The 19,219-nt window shown below is 41.0% G+C and overlaps 1 protein-coding gene across 3 annotated transcripts in view; it reads left to right on the top strand.

Moving 5' to 3' along the window:
• LRP12 (LDL receptor related protein 12) overlaps positions 1-19,219 on the top strand; it is a 76,656-nt gene that overhangs the window by 11,293 nt on the left and 46,144 nt on the right. The window contains exon 1 of one of the 3 annotated variants that reach the window (XM_030553691.1): positions 13,168-13,195. The exons of the other annotated variants lie outside the window; for them this stretch is intronic. Coding sequence (XP_030409551.1) covers positions 13,183-13,195 — 13 coding nt within the window. The 5' untranslated portion in view covers positions 13,168-13,182. Of the gene's footprint in view, positions 1-13,167; positions 13,196-19,219 lie in introns of those variants that run through there. 3 annotated transcript variants of the gene reach the window in all.

Genomic DNA, 19,219 nt, shown 5'->3' with positions numbered 1-19,219 from the left:
TGGATGTGATATATCTAGACTTTAGTAAGGCATTTGATACAGTCTCGCATGATATTCTTATAGATAAACTAGGAAAGTATAATTTAGATGGGGCTACTATAAGGTGGGTGCATAACTGGCTGGATAACCGTACTCAGAGAGTAGTTGTTAATGGCTCCTGCTGGAAAGGTATAACAAGTGGAGTTCCGCAGGGGTCTGTTTTGGGACCGGTTCTGTTCAATATCTTCATCAACGATTTAGATGTTGGCATAGAAAGTACGCTTATTAAGTTTGCGGACGATACCAAACTGGGAGGGATTGCAACTGCTCTGGAAGACAGGGTCAAAATTCAAAACGATTTAGACAAATTGGAGAAATGGTCTGAGGTAAACAGGATGAAGTTCAATAAAGACAAATGCAAAGTGCTCCACTTAGGAAGGAACAATCAGTTTCACACATACAGAATGGGAATAGACTGTCTAGGAAGGAGTATGGCAGAAAGAGATCTTTGGGTCATAGTGGACCACAAGCTTAATATGAGTGAACAGTGTGTGTCATAAACAGATAGCTAAGGGTTAATGTCTCTTTCACCTGAAACACCTGACCAGAGAACCAATCAGGAAACCGGATTTTTTCAACTTTGGGTGGAGGGAAGTGTGTCTCAGAGTCTTTTGTCTGCCTGCCTGCTTCTCTGAGCTTTGGAGAAGTACTTTCTTTTTTCTAGTCTTCTGTTTCTAAGTGTAAGGACAAGGAGATCAGATAGTAAGTTCTATGGTTTCTTTTCTTTGGTATTTGCATGAATAAGTGCTGGAGTACTTTGATTTGTATTTTTTTTGAATAAGGCTGTTTATTCAATATTCTTTTAAGCAATTGACCCTGTGTTGTATCATCTTAATACAGAGAGAACATTTGTATTTTTTCTTTCTTTTTTATATAAAGCTTTCTTTTAAGACCTGTTGGAGTTTTTCTTTACTTCAGGGAAATTGAGTCTGTACTCACCAGGGAATTGGTGGGAGGAAGAAATCAGGGGAGGTCTGTGTGTGTTGAATTGGCTAGCCTGATTTTGCATTCCCTCTGGGGAATAGGAAAGTCCTTTTTGTTCCCAGGACTGGGGAACGGAGAGGGGGAATCACTCTGTGTAGTTTCACAGAGCTTGTGTCTGTGTATCTCTCCAGGAGCACCTGGAGGGGGGAAGGGAAACAGGATTATTTCCCTTTGTTGTGAGACTCAAGGGATTTGGGTCTTGGGGTCCCCAGGGAAGGTTTGTCAGGGGGACCAGAGTGCCCCAAAACACTCTAATTTTTTGGGTGGTGGCAGCAAGTACCAGGTCCAAGCTGGTAACTAAGCTTGGAGGCTTTCATGCTAACCCCCATATTTTGGACGCTAAGGTCCAAATCTGGGAATAAGGTTATGATAGTGTGATACTGTTGCAAAAAAAGCAAACATGATTCTGGGATGCATTAACAGGTGTGTTGTAAACAAGACACGAGAAGTCATTCTTCCGCTTTACTCTGCGCTGGTTAGGCCTCAACTGGAGTATTGTGTCCAGTTTTGGGCACCGCATTTCAAGAAAGATGTGGAGAAATTGGAGAGGGTCCAGAGAAGAGCAACAAGAATGATTAAAGGTCTTGAGAACATGTCCTATGAAGGAAGGCTGAAGGAATTGGGTTTGTTTAGTTTGGAAAAGAGAAGACTGAGAGGGGACATGATAGCAGTTTTCAGGTATCTAAAAGGGTGTCATCAGGAGGAGGGAGAAAACTTGTTCACCTTAGCCTCCAATGATAGAACAAGAAGCAATGGGCTTAAACTGCGGCAAGGGAGATTTAGGCTGGACATTAGGAAAAAGTTCCTAACTGTCAGGGTAGTCAAACACTGGAATAGATTGCCTAGGGAAGTTGTGGAATCTCCATCTCTGGAGATATTTAAGAGTAGGTTAGATAAATGTCTATCGGGGATGGTCTAGACAGTATTTGGTCCTGCCATGAGGGTAGGGGACTGGACTCGATGACCTCTCGAGGTCCCTTCCAGTCCTAGAGTCTGAGTCTATGAGTCTATAAAGTTTACCTGTTATTAATATGTATGGTGAAGTTGCTGTAGAGTCCCCAGTGTTTGCATTCATTGAGGGAGTGTTTGTTAGGCTGACTTTCAGATATGCTGAGCCTTTCCAGTTGACTTTCTTGGAAGCTGTGGGTGCTCAGTATTTCCAGAAATCAGTCCATTATCCTCATGTTCCATATGAGAGAGAACTGTGCTATTGTTCTGATCACACACATAATAGTATGTGAGTGTTCCCCTGTGCTGCTGCAGCAGTTAAACAGTTTAGTCATTGGATATTGGTGAACAGAGAACAATAAACAAGTTAATCATTTAACTAGTGCAGCAATACATACATAGAAAAATTAAATTTGCTTCCCTAAGGGCTGAATACCAACCCCACCATGCTTTTGTTGAATGTCCCTATATATTTTCTTTTCTTTTGTAGACAGTAACTGAATATGTAATTAATTTTATATAGCTTTAAATATTCATATTTCATACACTTTCATTCAGCACTTCTCATAGGAGGAAGTGGAAAGAGGTTTTTTTTCTGTGCCACAGTGGACCTGAAATTCTGTAGTGGCAGGAAAGATGGGGGCAGGGAGAGAGGAGAATCTTAATGTTACCTACTTATAACACTTAAAACATTGTAATTAGCTGGGAAGATCAGTTCCTGAGTACTCGTCTCTGCCTCTCTCAGGGCTGCAGGAATCAGCAGCTAGTATAAAGCAGGACCAGTGGGAGGGATGAGACACAGAATGTGGGTAGGGGGCCGCAAGCCAGTTTCAGAGGGGTCTGTGATCCTCAGTGTTTTGTGGGGCAGAAAGAAGCCCTGAGCTCATGGGGACAGTTGCAGGGGTCATGGGGAGGTATTTCACCCCCACCCTCCAAATTACTCTAGCCCCTGGCCTGGTCAGAGGCGGGGAGCCAGAGCCAGACAATGCAGGGCGTCTGCTGGTCTGGCTTGTCTCTTGCTCCTTAGCTCCCAGCCCCTTTGACTGCTTGCACAGCTGGTAAGAGCGGTCGGGGGGGGGGGGGGCAGCTTTGGGGCCAGCAGAGCCATCAGGGAGCAGCGACTGCGAGGAAGGCCTCTCCCTGCACACAACACGTCTTTTCCTGCCCCCAGTTTACACCCCTGCTTACACACAGCCTTTAGTTGTCCCTTTTCTTGCACCCTGAGCTACATCCCTCACTGTGCACAGCTCCTAGCAAACCCCTACCTGCACTCTCAGCCGTTCTCAAGCTTTTTGAGCTGACCTCTTCCCCCACTTTGATAATTTTTCATTGTGTCCCACCTCCACTCCAATCCAGAGAGGCTGGGTGGCTTGCTAAGGTGAGTCAGGAGGTGGAGGTGGCACTCCCTCCCTGAGCCCCTCTATGCGGAGCCGGCTTGAGCCCCAACAGGCCCTGCTCTGTCCCCAAATAGATGTCAAACTAGGCCTATACCCGAGGGCCCACATCTAGTGGCTGGCACCCTGCAGGGCAGAACCCTGAAGCCCCCTGTGGGCCCTGGAGGTTTTTATTGTATGTTCCGGGGGGGGCTTCAGTAAGAAAACGAACTGCTGTAGAATTTGGTTTTGTTTCCCCTGCTGCTGATTAGAAGGGTCTTTTCAGCTGGGGAAGAATGAGCAACAGTACTAAAGAGACTTTGCCCTGACCCAGACTCTCAGCCCTGAACAGAATTCGGTTTTTTTGTCAGTCTTAAGTAAAACTACACAGCATGAAAAACACAGTATTTACCATTCTAATGCCACTTGTTAAAGTCTAAATTTATTGTAAGATAGCTGTTTTATGGTGACTTAAGATGTTGCAGCTCTCTGTCCTATTTGACAAATATTATTACTAATTAGACATTGTTTTTAAAGATTTAAGAAAATGTTGTGTAACAATATTAACTATCTGATGATATCCCATGGCTGAATTCAGTGTCTTATCCTGTGGTTTCAATGGTTCAAATATTTTCAGATACACTTCAAGCAGAGAAAAACTGAAGTCACTAATAATTCATTGGTGTATGGATCCACAAAGGTTTCTGTGCTTTTTTTTTGTTGCTAAAGATGGATAACAAATTCTTTGGTAGGCTCTTGTATGACTTAGTTGGCCCTTTTCCCTTTGTGTGAGCCTGGAATTTGAGAGGGTCTGACAAAATTGATCAATGTTAAGAGCCCAAGACTACAAGTCAGTTTACACTTCTCTTCTGTGGCTGCTATTCTGAAACCTTACTCAGGTTATTGGTCTTCTGTTCCTGACCCTTATGGAAGTCTAATCCTTATTTGAGCATGTGATCACAAAAACCAAAATCTGCTATTCAAGTTATTACTGCTGTCTAAAGCTGCTGAGCCTGCTCACTGCAGTCTTTGGATATGAATCTAATTCTCTGCTTGTCTTCCTGTATACATTTGTTTATATACTCACCTTTACATAGAGCTATAGCTGTGGTACCTGTGTACAGCAACATTACATAACACTGAGAGACCTTATTTGCTTCACAATAGCAAATGCTTTGTGTGTGTGTGTGTATAGTTTTTGTTTTTGTTTTTTAAATGGCTGAAAGATCCAATCTTGAGCTCAGGTATTGTCAATGCTTCAGGTGCTGGTTAATCACTCGAACTAGTATGTGACTTCTTTGCATAGAAACCTTTTGATCTGAGTGAATTACTTGGACTCATCAGATCGGGAGGGGGAAGTTTGAACTAGTTGGAAAATTATTTTTCTTTGAAATCTCACTTTATGTGGAGCTCAGTCTGAAATTATTCTTGTAGATTACGCACACCCAAATCAGACACCAAGAAAAAATATTGAGAGTAAGTCTATTTAGTTTACTGAGCCAAAGATGTAAATAGATGGGTTGATTCTGCCACAAAGATTTTGGTCTTGATACTATTTATAATTTGTATGACTATAGTGTCTAGGAGCCCTAGTCATAGACCAGGATTCCATTTTGCTGGGTAATTTACAACACAGAACAAAGAGACAATGCCAGCCCCAAATACTTTTTACAATCTAAATATAAGCCACAAGACAACAGATGAGTACTGACAGGTAAATGGGGGGAGAAGGGGAGTACAAGGAAACAATCGAACAATATTAGCAAAATTGACTGGTGACACACAAGTTGAGTTTCCATGTGTATAGTTGTGGATTACTAACTTTTCAATGCATGTCTGTATGCCAGAGTATTGTTAAGGCTGTATGTTTGATGTCAGAGGGTCGAGGAGACAAGACTTTTGATTGTCTCCCCTCTTCCCCCCCAAAGTTGTCCTTTGTGAAGATGTGATATTTCAGGAAGGATTTGAATAAAGAGGGAGTTTAGCTGGAGCAGAAGGCACAGTAGGGAGTTCAGTGGTAACAGGTGGTATGACAAAGGCACAGAGACATGAATGAGGAGAATAATAAAAAGACAAGATTGACAGAAGTCCAGTAGAACCTCAGTGTTACAAAGACGTTGGGAATGGAGTTTATTTGCAACTCTAAATAAAACATTACGGTGGGTCTCTCAAAAGTTTACAACTGAACATTGACTTAATACAGCTTTTAAACTTTACTATGCAGAAGAAAAATGCTCCTTTCCTTTTATTTTATTTTTTTAGTAGTTTAACACAGTACTGTTCTATATTTGCTTTTTTTTTCTGTGCTGCTGCCTTATCATGTACCTCTGGTACCAAATGAGGTGTGTGGTTGACTGGTCAGTTCATAACTCTGAAGTTCTAGTTTATTTGCAGTGTGCATGCAGGGGATTGGACAAATCTGAAGTTACCCAAGCCTCCTTACAGAATTGTCCAAATAATTTCCTCCAGGAGTCACTGGGTGCAGGAATCATTGGGTGCAAATTTATGGCCAATTTTATTGCTAGGTATAGGCAGTCTGGTCAAATGATTGTGGTGCAAGAAGCATATATGCATATTCTGACTTGCTGTAAACTTTTATTTTTTGGTTTTTGAATTGCCCAACAACTATTGATCACATCAAGAACATAACATTTCTTTCTTATGCCATTTCTGGCTTCAGTTGGCTAAAGAGCTAGGTTTTAGTAATTGGTTTAATTGAGCCACAAGTTGAGATACTGTGTACCCGTTCAAATGAGCGTGTGTTCATAAAGGCAGAAAGGTTGGATACAGTACTTTCCTGCCAGGCCATGCCTACACTAGCACTTATATCGGCAAAACTTTTGTTGCTCAGGTGCATGGGGGGAAAACACCCCCTCAAGCAACATAAGTTTTGCCAGCATAAGCGCTCGAGTCCACAGTGCTCTGTCAGCGGAAGATGGTCTCCCATCAACATACTTACACTCATTAAGCTGGTTTTATTATGTCAACGGGAGGGCTGACTCCTATCGGCATAATGGCTGTGTCTTTGTAAGCTTCCTTGTGTAGACATGGCCATAGTGTCATCTTTGTGTCTCATTGTTCATTGTATAGCCGTTTGTTTGAGCCAATGCTCAGGTAATATCTAGGCCCTGTAATACAATTACAAAGTGTTAATTGGAGCTCTGTTTGCTTTCTTCATAAAGTCTTTAGTTTTCCATCCCTGTCGGGTACTCTTTTCCTTGTTAAGTGTCCTATTTAGAAAATAACTATGAAGCCCTGTGAGTCATGCGATTATTTATTATTGAAGAGGATGTGAAACTTTAGGTGTTCATTATGCTCCCAGTGGGATTTAGTAGCTTCTTCATGGGCTAGTAGGGTGAAGGATCCAACCTCTGAAACATATGAGGTAGCTTTGTAGTTGTTCTTATGCAAGTTTATGAATCATGTGGTTTCATTTAGTTTATCTGAATTTTCTTTCAGGGAGAAGCATGTCCAGGCATTGATGAAACCAGGCTAACACACAGTTTCAAATCTTGTGAGCATATCTAGTGAATAACACTTTTGTAAAATACTAATTTGTTATCCTGATTCCTGATGGCAGGTCTGCCGTGGTACTCTGATCACTAATAGATGTTCTCACTCCTGTTTACAGTGTTGCAACTGAGTGGACAATTGCCTACTACCACTTCCTCTGCCTGTTGTGAGGCATTAATGTGAGGTTAGTCTGATGCTGTATAGAGCGGAAGTAAAGTATTTTGCTCTCAAGGTAGTGTAAAATAAGTAGATGGGACAAGCATGCAGTAGATGGGCAGCATGGTGGCAAGAAAAAGCATAGTTCTGAAGCAGTTGGAGCATAGTTCCTCAGTCTGTAAAGATTCGAGAGCTCACATGTCAAAACTTGCCTCTGCTCTAACATTTCATTTTCTCACGTATAAGCTACTACTTTCTCTCTGCAACTGTGGATTCAGATTACTAGAATTACTGTTCTTAAAAATGTACTATAGGTCCAAACAGTGGATGTTTGGGGTTTTTTTTTAACACAAGTAGCAATTTTATTGTAACTTTAAGATACCTAATAATTTTCAGCATTTTCTCTTTGCAACATGATATATTCATATTTGGTATGTGAGTGCTTTCAAAGAACACCTGTCTAACAATTTGCTTTATCCGTAATAGGATGTCACTACTTTAAGACCAGGTGTGTAAACCTTATGCAGGAGATATTTTAAGAAATGTGTGGGTGGAAAAACTGTTCATTGTTTTTGTTTTTTTCCTAGCTACCTTCCTTGTGTCTGATTTCCTTGATATGTTTTTTTTTAATTTTTAAGCAGATATAAGGGAAAATAAATTATTTACTTTAATGCATGATCTTCAAAAGAGGCAGTAGAATACTTTAAATATTGGATATAAATATGTTGGTAATGTCAGTGTTTTCAATCTTAGGTTCCTTTTTTTATACCCTCTAGCTTCGTAAAATAAATACAGCTTAGACATATTTTCACCAGACCCCTAGAATGGAGTATACAACCTAGAGATACAAGCCTAATTTCAGGAAATATTTCAGCACATGCCCGACTTGTACAGGAATTGGTATCAATGGTCTACTTGCATGCCTAATGTTAGGCATCTTGCTAAATGCGAGCTGATGTTCCTGCTAGATTCCAGTTCCCATCATCTACTGCTAAAAACAAAAGAGAGATTCATAAAAGATTGCAGAAATTTTGAGTGAACACACAAAGTGGCTGTCTCATTCCCTCCCACTCCCACCCCCATGGTCATGTCTGGAAAAAAGTCTAAACTGTTTTTGGTGAAACTCTCAGGAAAAAATGCTCCCTGACTGAGACCAAGTATATTGAAGAAGTAGAATTTTGAGAACATTATAATTGGAAATTGAAAGGTTTGGCCAGTCTTAATACTGATATTTATTCTTCCAGTAGTTACAGGAAAACTAAAAAATACATTGGACATTAACTACAAGTTTCCTCCTATTATATAATAATGTTGAAGTGACCATGTACATTGTGGTATTTTTTTATGCCCCAGTATAATTGAGGCCCCTTGTATTTGTGGACCTTGATATATTTTTTTTTTCCCTTCAGTTGTGGAGTGCTTGGGTCTCTGTAGAAAGTTTTCCCTGCTGTCTCCTCCACTGTAAGTTGCTCTCCAGCAAGCAGAGCAAATGCATGGACTAGTGTTCAGTCCGAAGTAGCTGAGTACCGATTCCAGAGATGTTCCCTGCTTTAATAAATGCAACTGGCGGTGATGTGGACTTACTCCTTCTCTTGCCAAGTGGAATAGAGATGGGTTCCTGGCAGCTTTCCCTCTTCTTCATCTCCAGCACCCGCTAATGAGAGAACCTAAAAGGTGTATGTTGCCCCAGCCTTTTGAATTACCACAACTCTTGTTCCTTTTTCTCTCAGCTACCAGAGGTACCTGCTTCACCCTCCAAATTGCTCACTACAATCCCTCCCCAAGGTGCCAAATCCTCTGGTTTTTCCCTGGAATAATGAGATATTGTACTAAATTCTATAGTAAACTGAACTGTGCTTTCAGTTTTTTTACATTGCTTTTGAATGCTGCCATCTTTATTTAATGAAATATTAAAATGAACAACATAATCAATTTTACATCAAATTAAAATACTTAAAGGTTCTGCAACTGGAAGTTTGCCAACAGAACGGAGACTATAGTGAGTAGAGAAGAACCCAGTTTAGTGTCCTTGTGCTGTTAGCTTTGCAGTGCTATCTGGAGTAAAAAGTATTTAAAAACTTTTATTGTCACAGAAGTCACTAAATATTACTCAAGATACACACAAGGAGTAGATTTTACAAATTGTCATACTTAGCATATTTCAGATTAAAACTGCACTTTAAAGACATGCTGTTTTGCAGAGAAAATTAGTTTACACATAATCTTTAATACACATAATGTTTTATATTCTTCATGCTAAGCTATATGGTAGAAACATAATGTTAGAAGTTTTTCATCATAGTCGGATTCTAGCTTCTAGGCCAGTCACTATTACTAAGCAGACAGGAGATAAAGATGAACAATGGTTTAAAGTCTGATTTTTTTGAAAGTGCTGAGCAACTGCAACCTCATTTGAAGTCAGTTGGAAATGCAAGTGCTCGGACACTGAAAATCAGATCTTAATTGCGCAAGTTTGTTCTTTTGCAACAATGAAGACTTTCAGCAGCATTGTGCAGTCTTCTTTATATTTAAGCAACAATTTTTCATGTCAGAAGGTAGTTATTAAAAGGGCATTGTCAAGATTGTGCATTATGAGTCTAATGGTGGAATTGATTTTTCTAATTGTTTTCTTATGTAATTTTTATTTTAAAAAATCACAGTTGCACTTAAAATAATAACACTAAGGTTACACTTTTAACCTTAATATAACTGCACCAAGTAATGTATAGACCCACACACAGTTTACTTTATTCAGTGCTCTGACAGTGAATGTTTGTGCATGCATCTCATGCATGCATATCTTAAACAAGAGTGTTTAAGTAAGCCATAATTTCAGTATATCCTCATCCATGTGTCCTTCTTTCAGTTAAATATTAAAGAGAAATTATCAAAGGGGATTAATTGCATTATTATACAATTTGAACTCTCTAATTTGGCACCCTCGAGACCTGACCGGTACCGAACCAGAGAATTTACCAAACCATGGGAGGTCAATGCAGAGTCCCAGCGGGTCTCCATAGGCACAGGAGGTAAGGGTGCAGGGGGTGTGGCAGCACCCCCAGACTTTGCTCCCAGTGTGGCCCCCTGCTTGGGAGCCCTGCTGCCACCTGGGGTCATGGCTGCTGGCTCTCAGCCTAGGGGCTCCGAGGCCAGCCCCAGGTCTGCCACCTCCCTCCCAGAGATTGAACGCCATGAATCAGCTGTTTGCGGTGCTCTGGAAGTGCTGGGAGGGAGGAGGAGAAGTTGGTAAGCGTGGGGCCGCTGGTGCTTAGGGGGGGAAAGGGCGGAGCTTGGCACCGGTGAATGCTCCACATCCACTAGTTTTTCCCCGTGGGTGCGCCAGCCCCAGAGCACCCAAGGAGTCATCACCTATGCCAGACCACAGATGTTGCTGGGCCAGGGAATGCCAGATTAGAAAGGTTCAACCTGTAATACAGTTGAAACATACATTTTCCCATTTCCCATGAAACACTTCACTATCACTAAATTTGTAGCTATAATATTTACAGTATCCTTGCAGCAGAGGTTCCTCAGCTATAGAAATCTTGTTGGTTTTTATACTCACCCTGGTTAGGCAGGAAACTTTGGTTGATATCTGCAAAGCACCAAGGCAGTGTAATTCAGTTATCTGAGCATTTGAGTGTCTAATTTTTTATTATCAAAACAAATGGTTACATCTTCCTTTCTCTACCTGCAGTGGCAACAAACATCTTATTGAACAGCTTAGCGTTAACATTTGACATATGTTCAGTTGAATGTTCTGTGTATCCAGTTCATAATTTTAAAGAAAGATAAATAGAGAACATGCTGCTGACAAGACTTACATATTTTATTTAACCAACGATCCTGTCATAAGTTCTTCAGCCGAACTGGAAATTATAGATCAAAACAGATAATGCCTAAAAGCCAGTGCACCCTGTCCACAATATCTTTTTTTTTTAATTGCCTATTGACATATAACAATCATTACAAAATAAGTGAACACTTGTATGGAAAATGTGATACCTTTTCCTGCACATGCACAGGGGGTGGAGGTTATGTCTACAGAGCAAAGAAAAAAACCTGCAGATGGCACATGCTAGCTGGTTTGGGCTTGGGCTGCAGGATTGTTTAATTGCTGTGTAGACTTCTGGGCTTGGGCTGCATACATTTTGGAAGATGGGATAATTCAACTTTGATAGTAAAATAAGTAGAGAATCTGAAGTTTCTCATGTATTACTAAATAAATTGTGTGAATATAGTTATGTATAAGTATTTAGGAAATACATGAGTGTGGTTCACTGTTATTTCTGTAGTGACTAGAGGCTTCAACCAAGAGAGAGGCCCCCATTGACATAGGCAGCGTACAGTCACATAGAGATGGACCCAGCACATGCATGCCTACAAGTAGAGCTAGTCAGAAAATAGTCCCCAGTTTGTCCCCATCTTCTCCCACAACAGTCTGGTTTTCAATCCCCTTTCCCGCTCCCCCTCCCCCAGCCCCCAGAAAAAAAATTTGTTGTGGAAAGCAGGCACCCTTTGCGGAAAATGTTTCTTTGTCAAATAGTTTCAGCCAAAAATGTTTGTTCAGTCCTACTGAGGCACACAGAAGTTACACAGATGGTAAAGTTTGTGATGCACGTACTGTGTATCAGTGGGGAAGCCAGAAATTATTTAATTCCCAGATTTGCTTTTCTAAGACCCTAGTGGCACACTGAGGGTATGGCTACACTCGAAACTTCAAAGCGCTGCTGCGGGAGCGCTGCCGTGGCAGCGCTTTGAAGTGCAAGTGTGGTCTCAGCGCCAGCGCTGGGAGAGAGCTCTCCCTGCGCAGCACGTACTCCACCTCCTCATGGGGATTAGCTTGCAGTGCTGGGAGCCGCACTCCCAGCGCTATGGCACTGTTTACACTGGTGCTTTACTGCGCTGTATCTTGCAGCGCTCAGGGGGGTGTTTTTTTCACACCCCTGAGCGAGAAAGTTGCAGCGCTGTAAAGCGCCAGTGTAGCCAAGGCCTGAGCTAAGTCCCTCCTGAAACCTGATCCTTTTCTTCCAGTTTTACTCATACTAGGTAAGTGATTACATAGGTCACCTCAAATGAGTGCCGTTAAAACTTTCACACTACACCATCATATATTTTGTATATATCACAGAATACCTGTTTTAGGAGAGTTTTTGAGATATAAAAACAAAATTATTGGAACTGTCTCTTATCTCTGTTTGAAATGCCTTGGTTATTAGTGGTGACAATATACGGGATACAGAGAGAGCCTTAAAAGCCTATGAATTACCCAAAACAACTTTTCTAGAACTAAAATGGCATACTTGATACTTAGGATCTCTCCAGGATTATATGCAAGTGTTGGACCCATTAGTGAACTGAGAATCTTCCATTCTCAGTGGCTTAAAGTCCCTGATTCTGTCTCTGCAGGGCTTTAAGATATCAGACTTAATAATAATGATATTTATGTATTAAGCATACTGCTGGTACAGGGTTAATCTTATCTGTTCTGGATCTGTGGCAGGTGGAAACATTTCTAGGGTGTGTTGGACATTGTTTAAATGTAAGGCTGCTTTATTTAGTTGGTCAGGGTTTGGGGATGTTAGAATAAATCTTGGGGAAAAGATTTGTGCATCAAGTTCAGAACAGGCACTCACTGGTCAGAATTAATTTTTTTATTTCACAATTCTTGCAGTTTATCTCACGGTTATGGGCTGGAGGTGTGGAGGGATATCTCCATATACTGTGTGTGTGAATATGAAAATATTAAAAGACCGGGAGGCTTCAAAATTAAGCACACACAAGTCAAAGAATACCAAAGAAAACTGTGAACTGCAAAACTTTTTATATAGAATATAAAAAATAATAAAATATGGATTTGTGCATGCCGATTTGCTGGTTTGACTGTTTTTGCTTGTTGCTGACTTGGATATATCTGGAATGTCAAGTCTGGTTTTGCTGGAGCAGTTCCTGGAAGTGTAATGTGAGCTCTCTCACCTTAGCTGAAAGGATGAGAAACTGAATCTATAACAAAAATGCCCTTTCTTCAAAATGTTCATTTGTCAAGTAAGTTAAATGGATACTGAAAGAACATTGTATTTGCTCTAACAAAACATCCTTTCCTTTCAATTGCTCAGCTTTCAGTCTCTTGACTCTCCAGTGATGTCATCTCACTGGTGGTTCGATTGCTATGATATCTTCAGGTAAGGAAGGACCTGAATTTCCAATTAAAAATGTTTAGGCAGGAGAAATATTTAAAGACTTCTGGACACATCATATTGAAGCAAAATATGAACACAAGCCCAATTTTCCCCTCTTTGGTCACCTTCGTTCTACTTTATGTGTATGAACTACAGTACAGAGTTCATTTAATGAATCATAATTAGGGCCCTACCAAATTCATGGTCCATTTTGATCTGGGGGTCAGAGTGGACCACAAACTAAATGAGTCAATAATATAATGCTGTTGCAAAAAAAAGCAAATGTCATTCTGGGATTTGTTAGTAGGAGCGTTGTAAGCAAGACGCGAAGTAATTCTTTTGCTCTGATTAGGCCTCAAATGGAATAATGTGTCCAGTTCTGGGTGACACATTTCAGGAAGGATGTGGACAAATTGGAGAGAGTCCAGAGAAGAGCAACAAAAATGATTAAAGGTCTAGAGAACATTACCTTTAAGGAAAGATTGGAACAAAATGGGTTTGTTTAGTCTGGAAGAGAGAAGACTGAGAGGGGACGTAACAGTTTTCAGGTATGTAAAAGGTTGTAACGAGGAGGAAGAAAAAATGTTCTTAACCTCTGAGGATAGGACAAGAAGCAATGGGCTTAAATTACAGCAAAGGAGGTTTAAGTTGGACATTACAAAAAACTTCCTAACTGTCAGGGTGGTTAAGCATTGGATTAAATTGCCTAGGTTGTGGAGTCTCCATCATTAGAGACTTTTAAGAGCAGGTTGTACAAACACCTGTCAGGAATGGTCTAGATAATTAATCCTGCCATGAGTGCAGGGGACTGGACTAGATGACCTCTCAAGGTCCCTTTCAGTTGTATGATTTAGGAAAGCTGGACATGCATAAGTCCACGGGGCTGTTCTCACTGGTGGCAGATGACAGAACAAGTAGCAGCGGTCTCAAGTTTCAGTGGGGGAGGTCTAGGTTGGATATTAGGCAAAACTGTTTCACTAGGCAGGTGGCGAAGCACTGGAATGGGTTACGTAAGGGGGTGGTAGAATCACCATTCTTAGAGGTTTTTAAGGCCTGACTTGACAAAGCCCTGGCTGGGATGATTTATTTGGGGTTGGCCCTGCTTTGAGCAGGGGGTTGGACTAGATGACCTACTGGGGTCTCTTCCAACTTTTAATCTTCTATGATTCTTCTGTGACATGTTTTTCACAGCTTTGTATTTGGTAGGGCCCTAATTATAATCTTATTTCTGCTGAACCCCTCCACATTAAGGTTGGATAGTCAGTTGTGAACAAAACTTTTTATCCTGTAGATTTTAGTTATGTTTTGCTTCTAAGTCTCAGATCAGATCTCCATAATTTGACTGCTGTCTTGTTTACAGAAATGTTTTAAAATGAGCAACAGATCTTTAACTTAAATTGCCCCTATTCAGGTCGGGCAAAGACTTTAGTTTCTTTACCTGGTTTAAGAATATTTATTTGACATGAACCTTTTTGAATCCTTACAACACACTCCAGAATAGGGTATTGGATAATAATGGGATTTGGAATCTCTCTTTAGGTCTCATTATAAATCTGATCCGAGTTGGGAATTGAATCAAAGTGGTTACCCTTCTGACAGTTTTTTTTATAGTAAATGTGCAATAAGCTGTTTAGTCCTGTCCGGTTTACACCACTACAGCTGGCACTTATTTGCACCATTATCTCTGCTCTTATCTGACAAATCAACCATTAGATGGGTACAGAGGCTGAACATCTCACTTCAGGTCAGAGTGACAGGGAATGGATCACTTTGATTTAAACCTTATTTTGCAATTTCTGCAGTGTTAATTTCTGTAAGCAAATGCATTTACTCTGACTGTACATTGGTGTAATGGAGAGCTGATTTAGGTCTTTAGTATTCAGGGTTGATGATTGTGCCCCTGCCTCATTCAGTGTACGGGTAGGCAAATGTGTAGTCAACAAGATCATGGTTTGTACGCACCTTGAAGTATAATATTAAATGATGATTTTTTACATATTAAGACAGTCTTCCAGATTTGAATCTGATAAAGAATGCCTATAACGTTGCCATGCATATATGCACAGTTATACTTAGACCATTGGAAGATAATTTAAAACAAAACAAAACTTATTTTAATTTACCACATGTTTGAAAGTAAGAATTTTTTCAAACTATTGCGATTCTTCTAAATCAAAGTGAATCTCTATCAGTAGGTACATGTTTAATTTAATGTCTGTCTCCTACGTCAGATTCATTTTCTATCCCCTCTGCTTAGGAGTTACAGTTTAAATAAAGATTGTAAACAGTTCTTATAATAGCAAAAATATGTGGGAGAAGTATTTTGTTTAACCATAAAGTAACAAAAGAATACATGTGCAATTTAGATTCTTAAATAACCTATTTTTTTCAAGCTGCAATCTGGTTAAATTTTGTGAGTTGGCTTTGATAAGACTTTTCTGATAATAAACAAGTGAATGTATACCTGCATTATGGCTGAGCAGACCTGCAAAAGGGGTGGCCACACACTTTTTGCAAGTTAATGTTTGTCAGGTTACAAGGATAGACAGACGTTGGAAAGCAGCTGAAGGAAACTAGCCAGAATGGCTTGTACAATGTATTGTGCTGAAAATTACAGCAAATTGAAGTGCACATAGTGGGTAAAGCATATTTGAAATGTTTGTTGTATAAGAGCTGTTCATTTGACACCTTATCCCTGATAGTTGTGTGTTCAATGGAAGTGCTTCCATCCAGTCTGGTGCTGTGGCATAATGCTAGCATATTACATTTTAGCTTTTGCTAAATTAGCTATAGTTACTTTTTATAGCAGTGTTTCCATGGCAGGTCTTCAGTTTATAAACCTCTATTTTAGGATTCATTATCTGGCTATTAAAAATAATGACCCAGACTTAATCTTGACATGGAAGGCTTCAGCTTGTGAGAAAACATGTCTGCAAAAATTTTGGAGGAAGGGAATAATTACTGGGTCTGATTGCAAAAATATAGCACAGTTAAATCTTCATATTTTATACTTGGATAAAGACCTTTTTAATTACAGCGATCAGATGATTCCTCTTTAAAACAGGCTTTGCATTTCTTCAGTCCGTCCGTGTATGTGTGGGTTTTTTTACACATTTTCCCTAAATTTAATTTAATTGAATCAGTAAAGTATTCCCAGGCAGTAAATGTATATATTACGAATGTGTTTTAGTTTGTGTGCACTGTAAAATATTGAACACTTTAAAATTAGGATTTACATAAATGCAATACGATAATGTCCAATCTGACTGAATACAATAGGAGCTTACAATTAAGTTGATGTTTGGCATTTCACTCTTCAACATTGAGGCACAATTGGTGGTTGTTAATCTTAAAATTCCAAACTGCAACTGTTAGCCCCAGATCGATAACGATAGAAATACTGGTCTATGCAAGACTAGCTTCTGATAGAAAATGAAGGCAGAATTAGTCAAAGAAAAATTGTATGCAATCAGTCTTCAAGATGCTTATCTTTGTTCACCTTGTTCATCAGAAATTTCTCTTCGTTTTTAGTCTGCACTGAACTTTGCCTACATCAGACCACTTCAGATAATCTGTAGCTTCCTGTACTTTTAACCGGTGCCGTGGCATTTCTTTCTTCCCAGAAAAGTGTATATCTATCCTATTTGGACAACTGACTAATTTGAGCAAAAATCAGAGGAGCAGACCATTTCAGCACTACATGTTCAGAGTTTAATACTTTTCAAGAATCACTATTGGCTAATCATTTGGGCGAGGCAATCTTTCTTCCCGTCTCAGGAGTAAGCCATATTCACTATCCAGTTAGACAGGATGTTGGTCAGAACTAAAAATTGTGAAATTAAAAGCATGGGTCACAACTCTGCCTCCAAGGTGACCTCATTGTGTCTCATCTCTGCACTCTGTGTGTGTCCAAGTATTACTCCTGAGGGCATTCTGTGCCAAAAAATTAAAAATTCTGCACATGCTATTTTAAAATTCTGCAAATTTTATTTGTCAGATAAATGTGGAGGCTCCACCATGGCATTGGAGAGCACAGGCCACTGGGTGCCCAGAGGTGGGAGATCACTGTGCAGCTTCTCCCTTCCCCCATACTAAACACAGACTCAGCAGTGAGGCTGCACCCAACCCTCACACAGTGCCAGGACCTGGCCTCCCCAGAAACGCCCCAGGGCCCTGCCCCTCTGTGTGGCCAGGCAGACTCAGCAAGGCAGGATCCAAGTGTGGAGGAGCTTAATGTGGGGAGCAATGCAGTTGTGGGTTGAGAGGATTCTGTGTGGGGCAATCTGGGTGTGGGCAGCGTAGTGGGGGATACAGATGTAGGGAAGGATCTGGAGTCACGGGTGTGTTGGGGGTTCTGGGTGCAACAGTAATGAGACTATGCAGCAGGGGTTGAGGTGAACGTGGTTGGGTCTCAGCGGGGGGGTCTAGGTGTGGGGGGCTCAGTGAGGAGGTCCAGATGCTGGAGGAGTGGGGCTCAGTGGGGTTTTGATCCAGGTGCATCTGGTTGGAGCTCAGATCTGGGTACTTGTGGCTCATCAGGGTGGTCCAGGTGCAAAGGGGGTGTGTGTTCAGAGTGTAGGGGAGTGAGACTTGGCAAGAGGACCTGGGTATGGGGGTTGGGAAGATGGGGGATCTCTCCTCACGGATCCCTCCCCCTGCAGCTGAGGAGTGATGGGCACAGGAAGTGGGGAGGGGTGGGGCGGGGCACAGGAAGTGGGCAGGAAGGTTGGGTGAAGGGGGCAGGGCAGGAAGTTTGCATAGCTTCCTGCAGCTGGGGGAAAAGTCTGGGGGTGGGTCTGACATGGCCCCCAATGCTGTGCAGGGGAAGAGGAAGTCCCATCCTCCCCAGCCCAGCTGTGACTAGCAGCTGAGCCTGGCGCAAGGTTGGAGCCACCAGCTGGGTCTTCCATAGTCCCATCTCCTGCCCCACAGGGATTTACCTCTCGGCTGGCAGCTCTGGGGACCTGAAACGTATTGCTGGGGAGGGTCAAATGACCGCTCTTGTGGCTTCCCGTTGCTTCCCTGTTACAAAGTCATTTTTCTGCGGGGAAGCAAACAGATCTCCAGGGAACATAAATTCTATGCATGTGCAGTGATGCAGAATTCCCGTAGGAGTAAAGTACTTGCATTTTATATTCTTTGATCAAAGGATTTTGAGGTGCTTTACAAGCATTAATGAATTAAACATCAAGCATCATAAACTTTCCACAGACTTGTATATCTACAGTCTTGTAGGTGAAGCCATTCTATTTACTGTGACTCCTCCCAACTTTACCCCCGTCTCCTGTCCTTTTTTTCATACATGGTTCCATGCCTTTTGGAATTGGGTGAGGAAAATATCCTGAGTAGTAACTACACCCTATTTTACATGCCTTTTTCCCCATACATTTGTTCCCTTCCAACACTTAGGGGTGGGGAGCATATGGGCTTTTTTGTTTCTTTGACCAGGCTGTTATGAAGTGACACTGCATGCTTTCCTCCCTCCCTCTCCTCCCCCCCCCCAATTTTCTGTCTGCTGGTAGGAAGAGTTTTATATATTTTCTCTCTCTCTCTCTGAGCTGAGATGCTAAGGGACATAAAGAAACCAAATTAGAAAATAAAAAATCATCATGTTGAGGTTTCAAAGTGGCGGGAAATTAATCTTAATTGGTCAGCCAAAATTGATGACCTAGTAAAAGTGATCACAACTGTGTTTTGAACCTTGGAAAATACTTTGAAGTAGTTGTTCTAAAACAGAATATATTCTAGTGGAGATTGTCCTGGTGCAGACTGTACTGTGTAGAACTTACTCATTCTTCTGGCTAACTGGTGGTTTTCATCACAGCTGATGAATCACTACATTTGTTGAGAAACGAGTGTAATAGACATTAATTCTCCCCCTCCCCCCATTCTTGAAGTGAAAATCTTACTTAGAAATGGATTCAAAACTTAAGTTTACACATCATACAACTTTTAGATAATGTTTTCACCTCTTAGCTCAGAGAGCCCATTTAATCTGAAACATATCTCTTTTTAGATGGTGGTACT

Source organism: Gopherus evgoodei, chromosome 2 (assembly GCF_007399415.2).
Source record: "Gopherus evgoodei ecotype Sinaloan lineage chromosome 2, rGopEvg1_v1.p, whole genome shotgun sequence".
Taxonomy (NCBI): Eukaryota; Metazoa; Chordata; order Testudines; family Testudinidae; genus Gopherus; species Gopherus evgoodei.
Note: the sequence above shows the minus strand (reverse complement) of the source record. Positions and strands in the feature narration are given on the sequence as shown.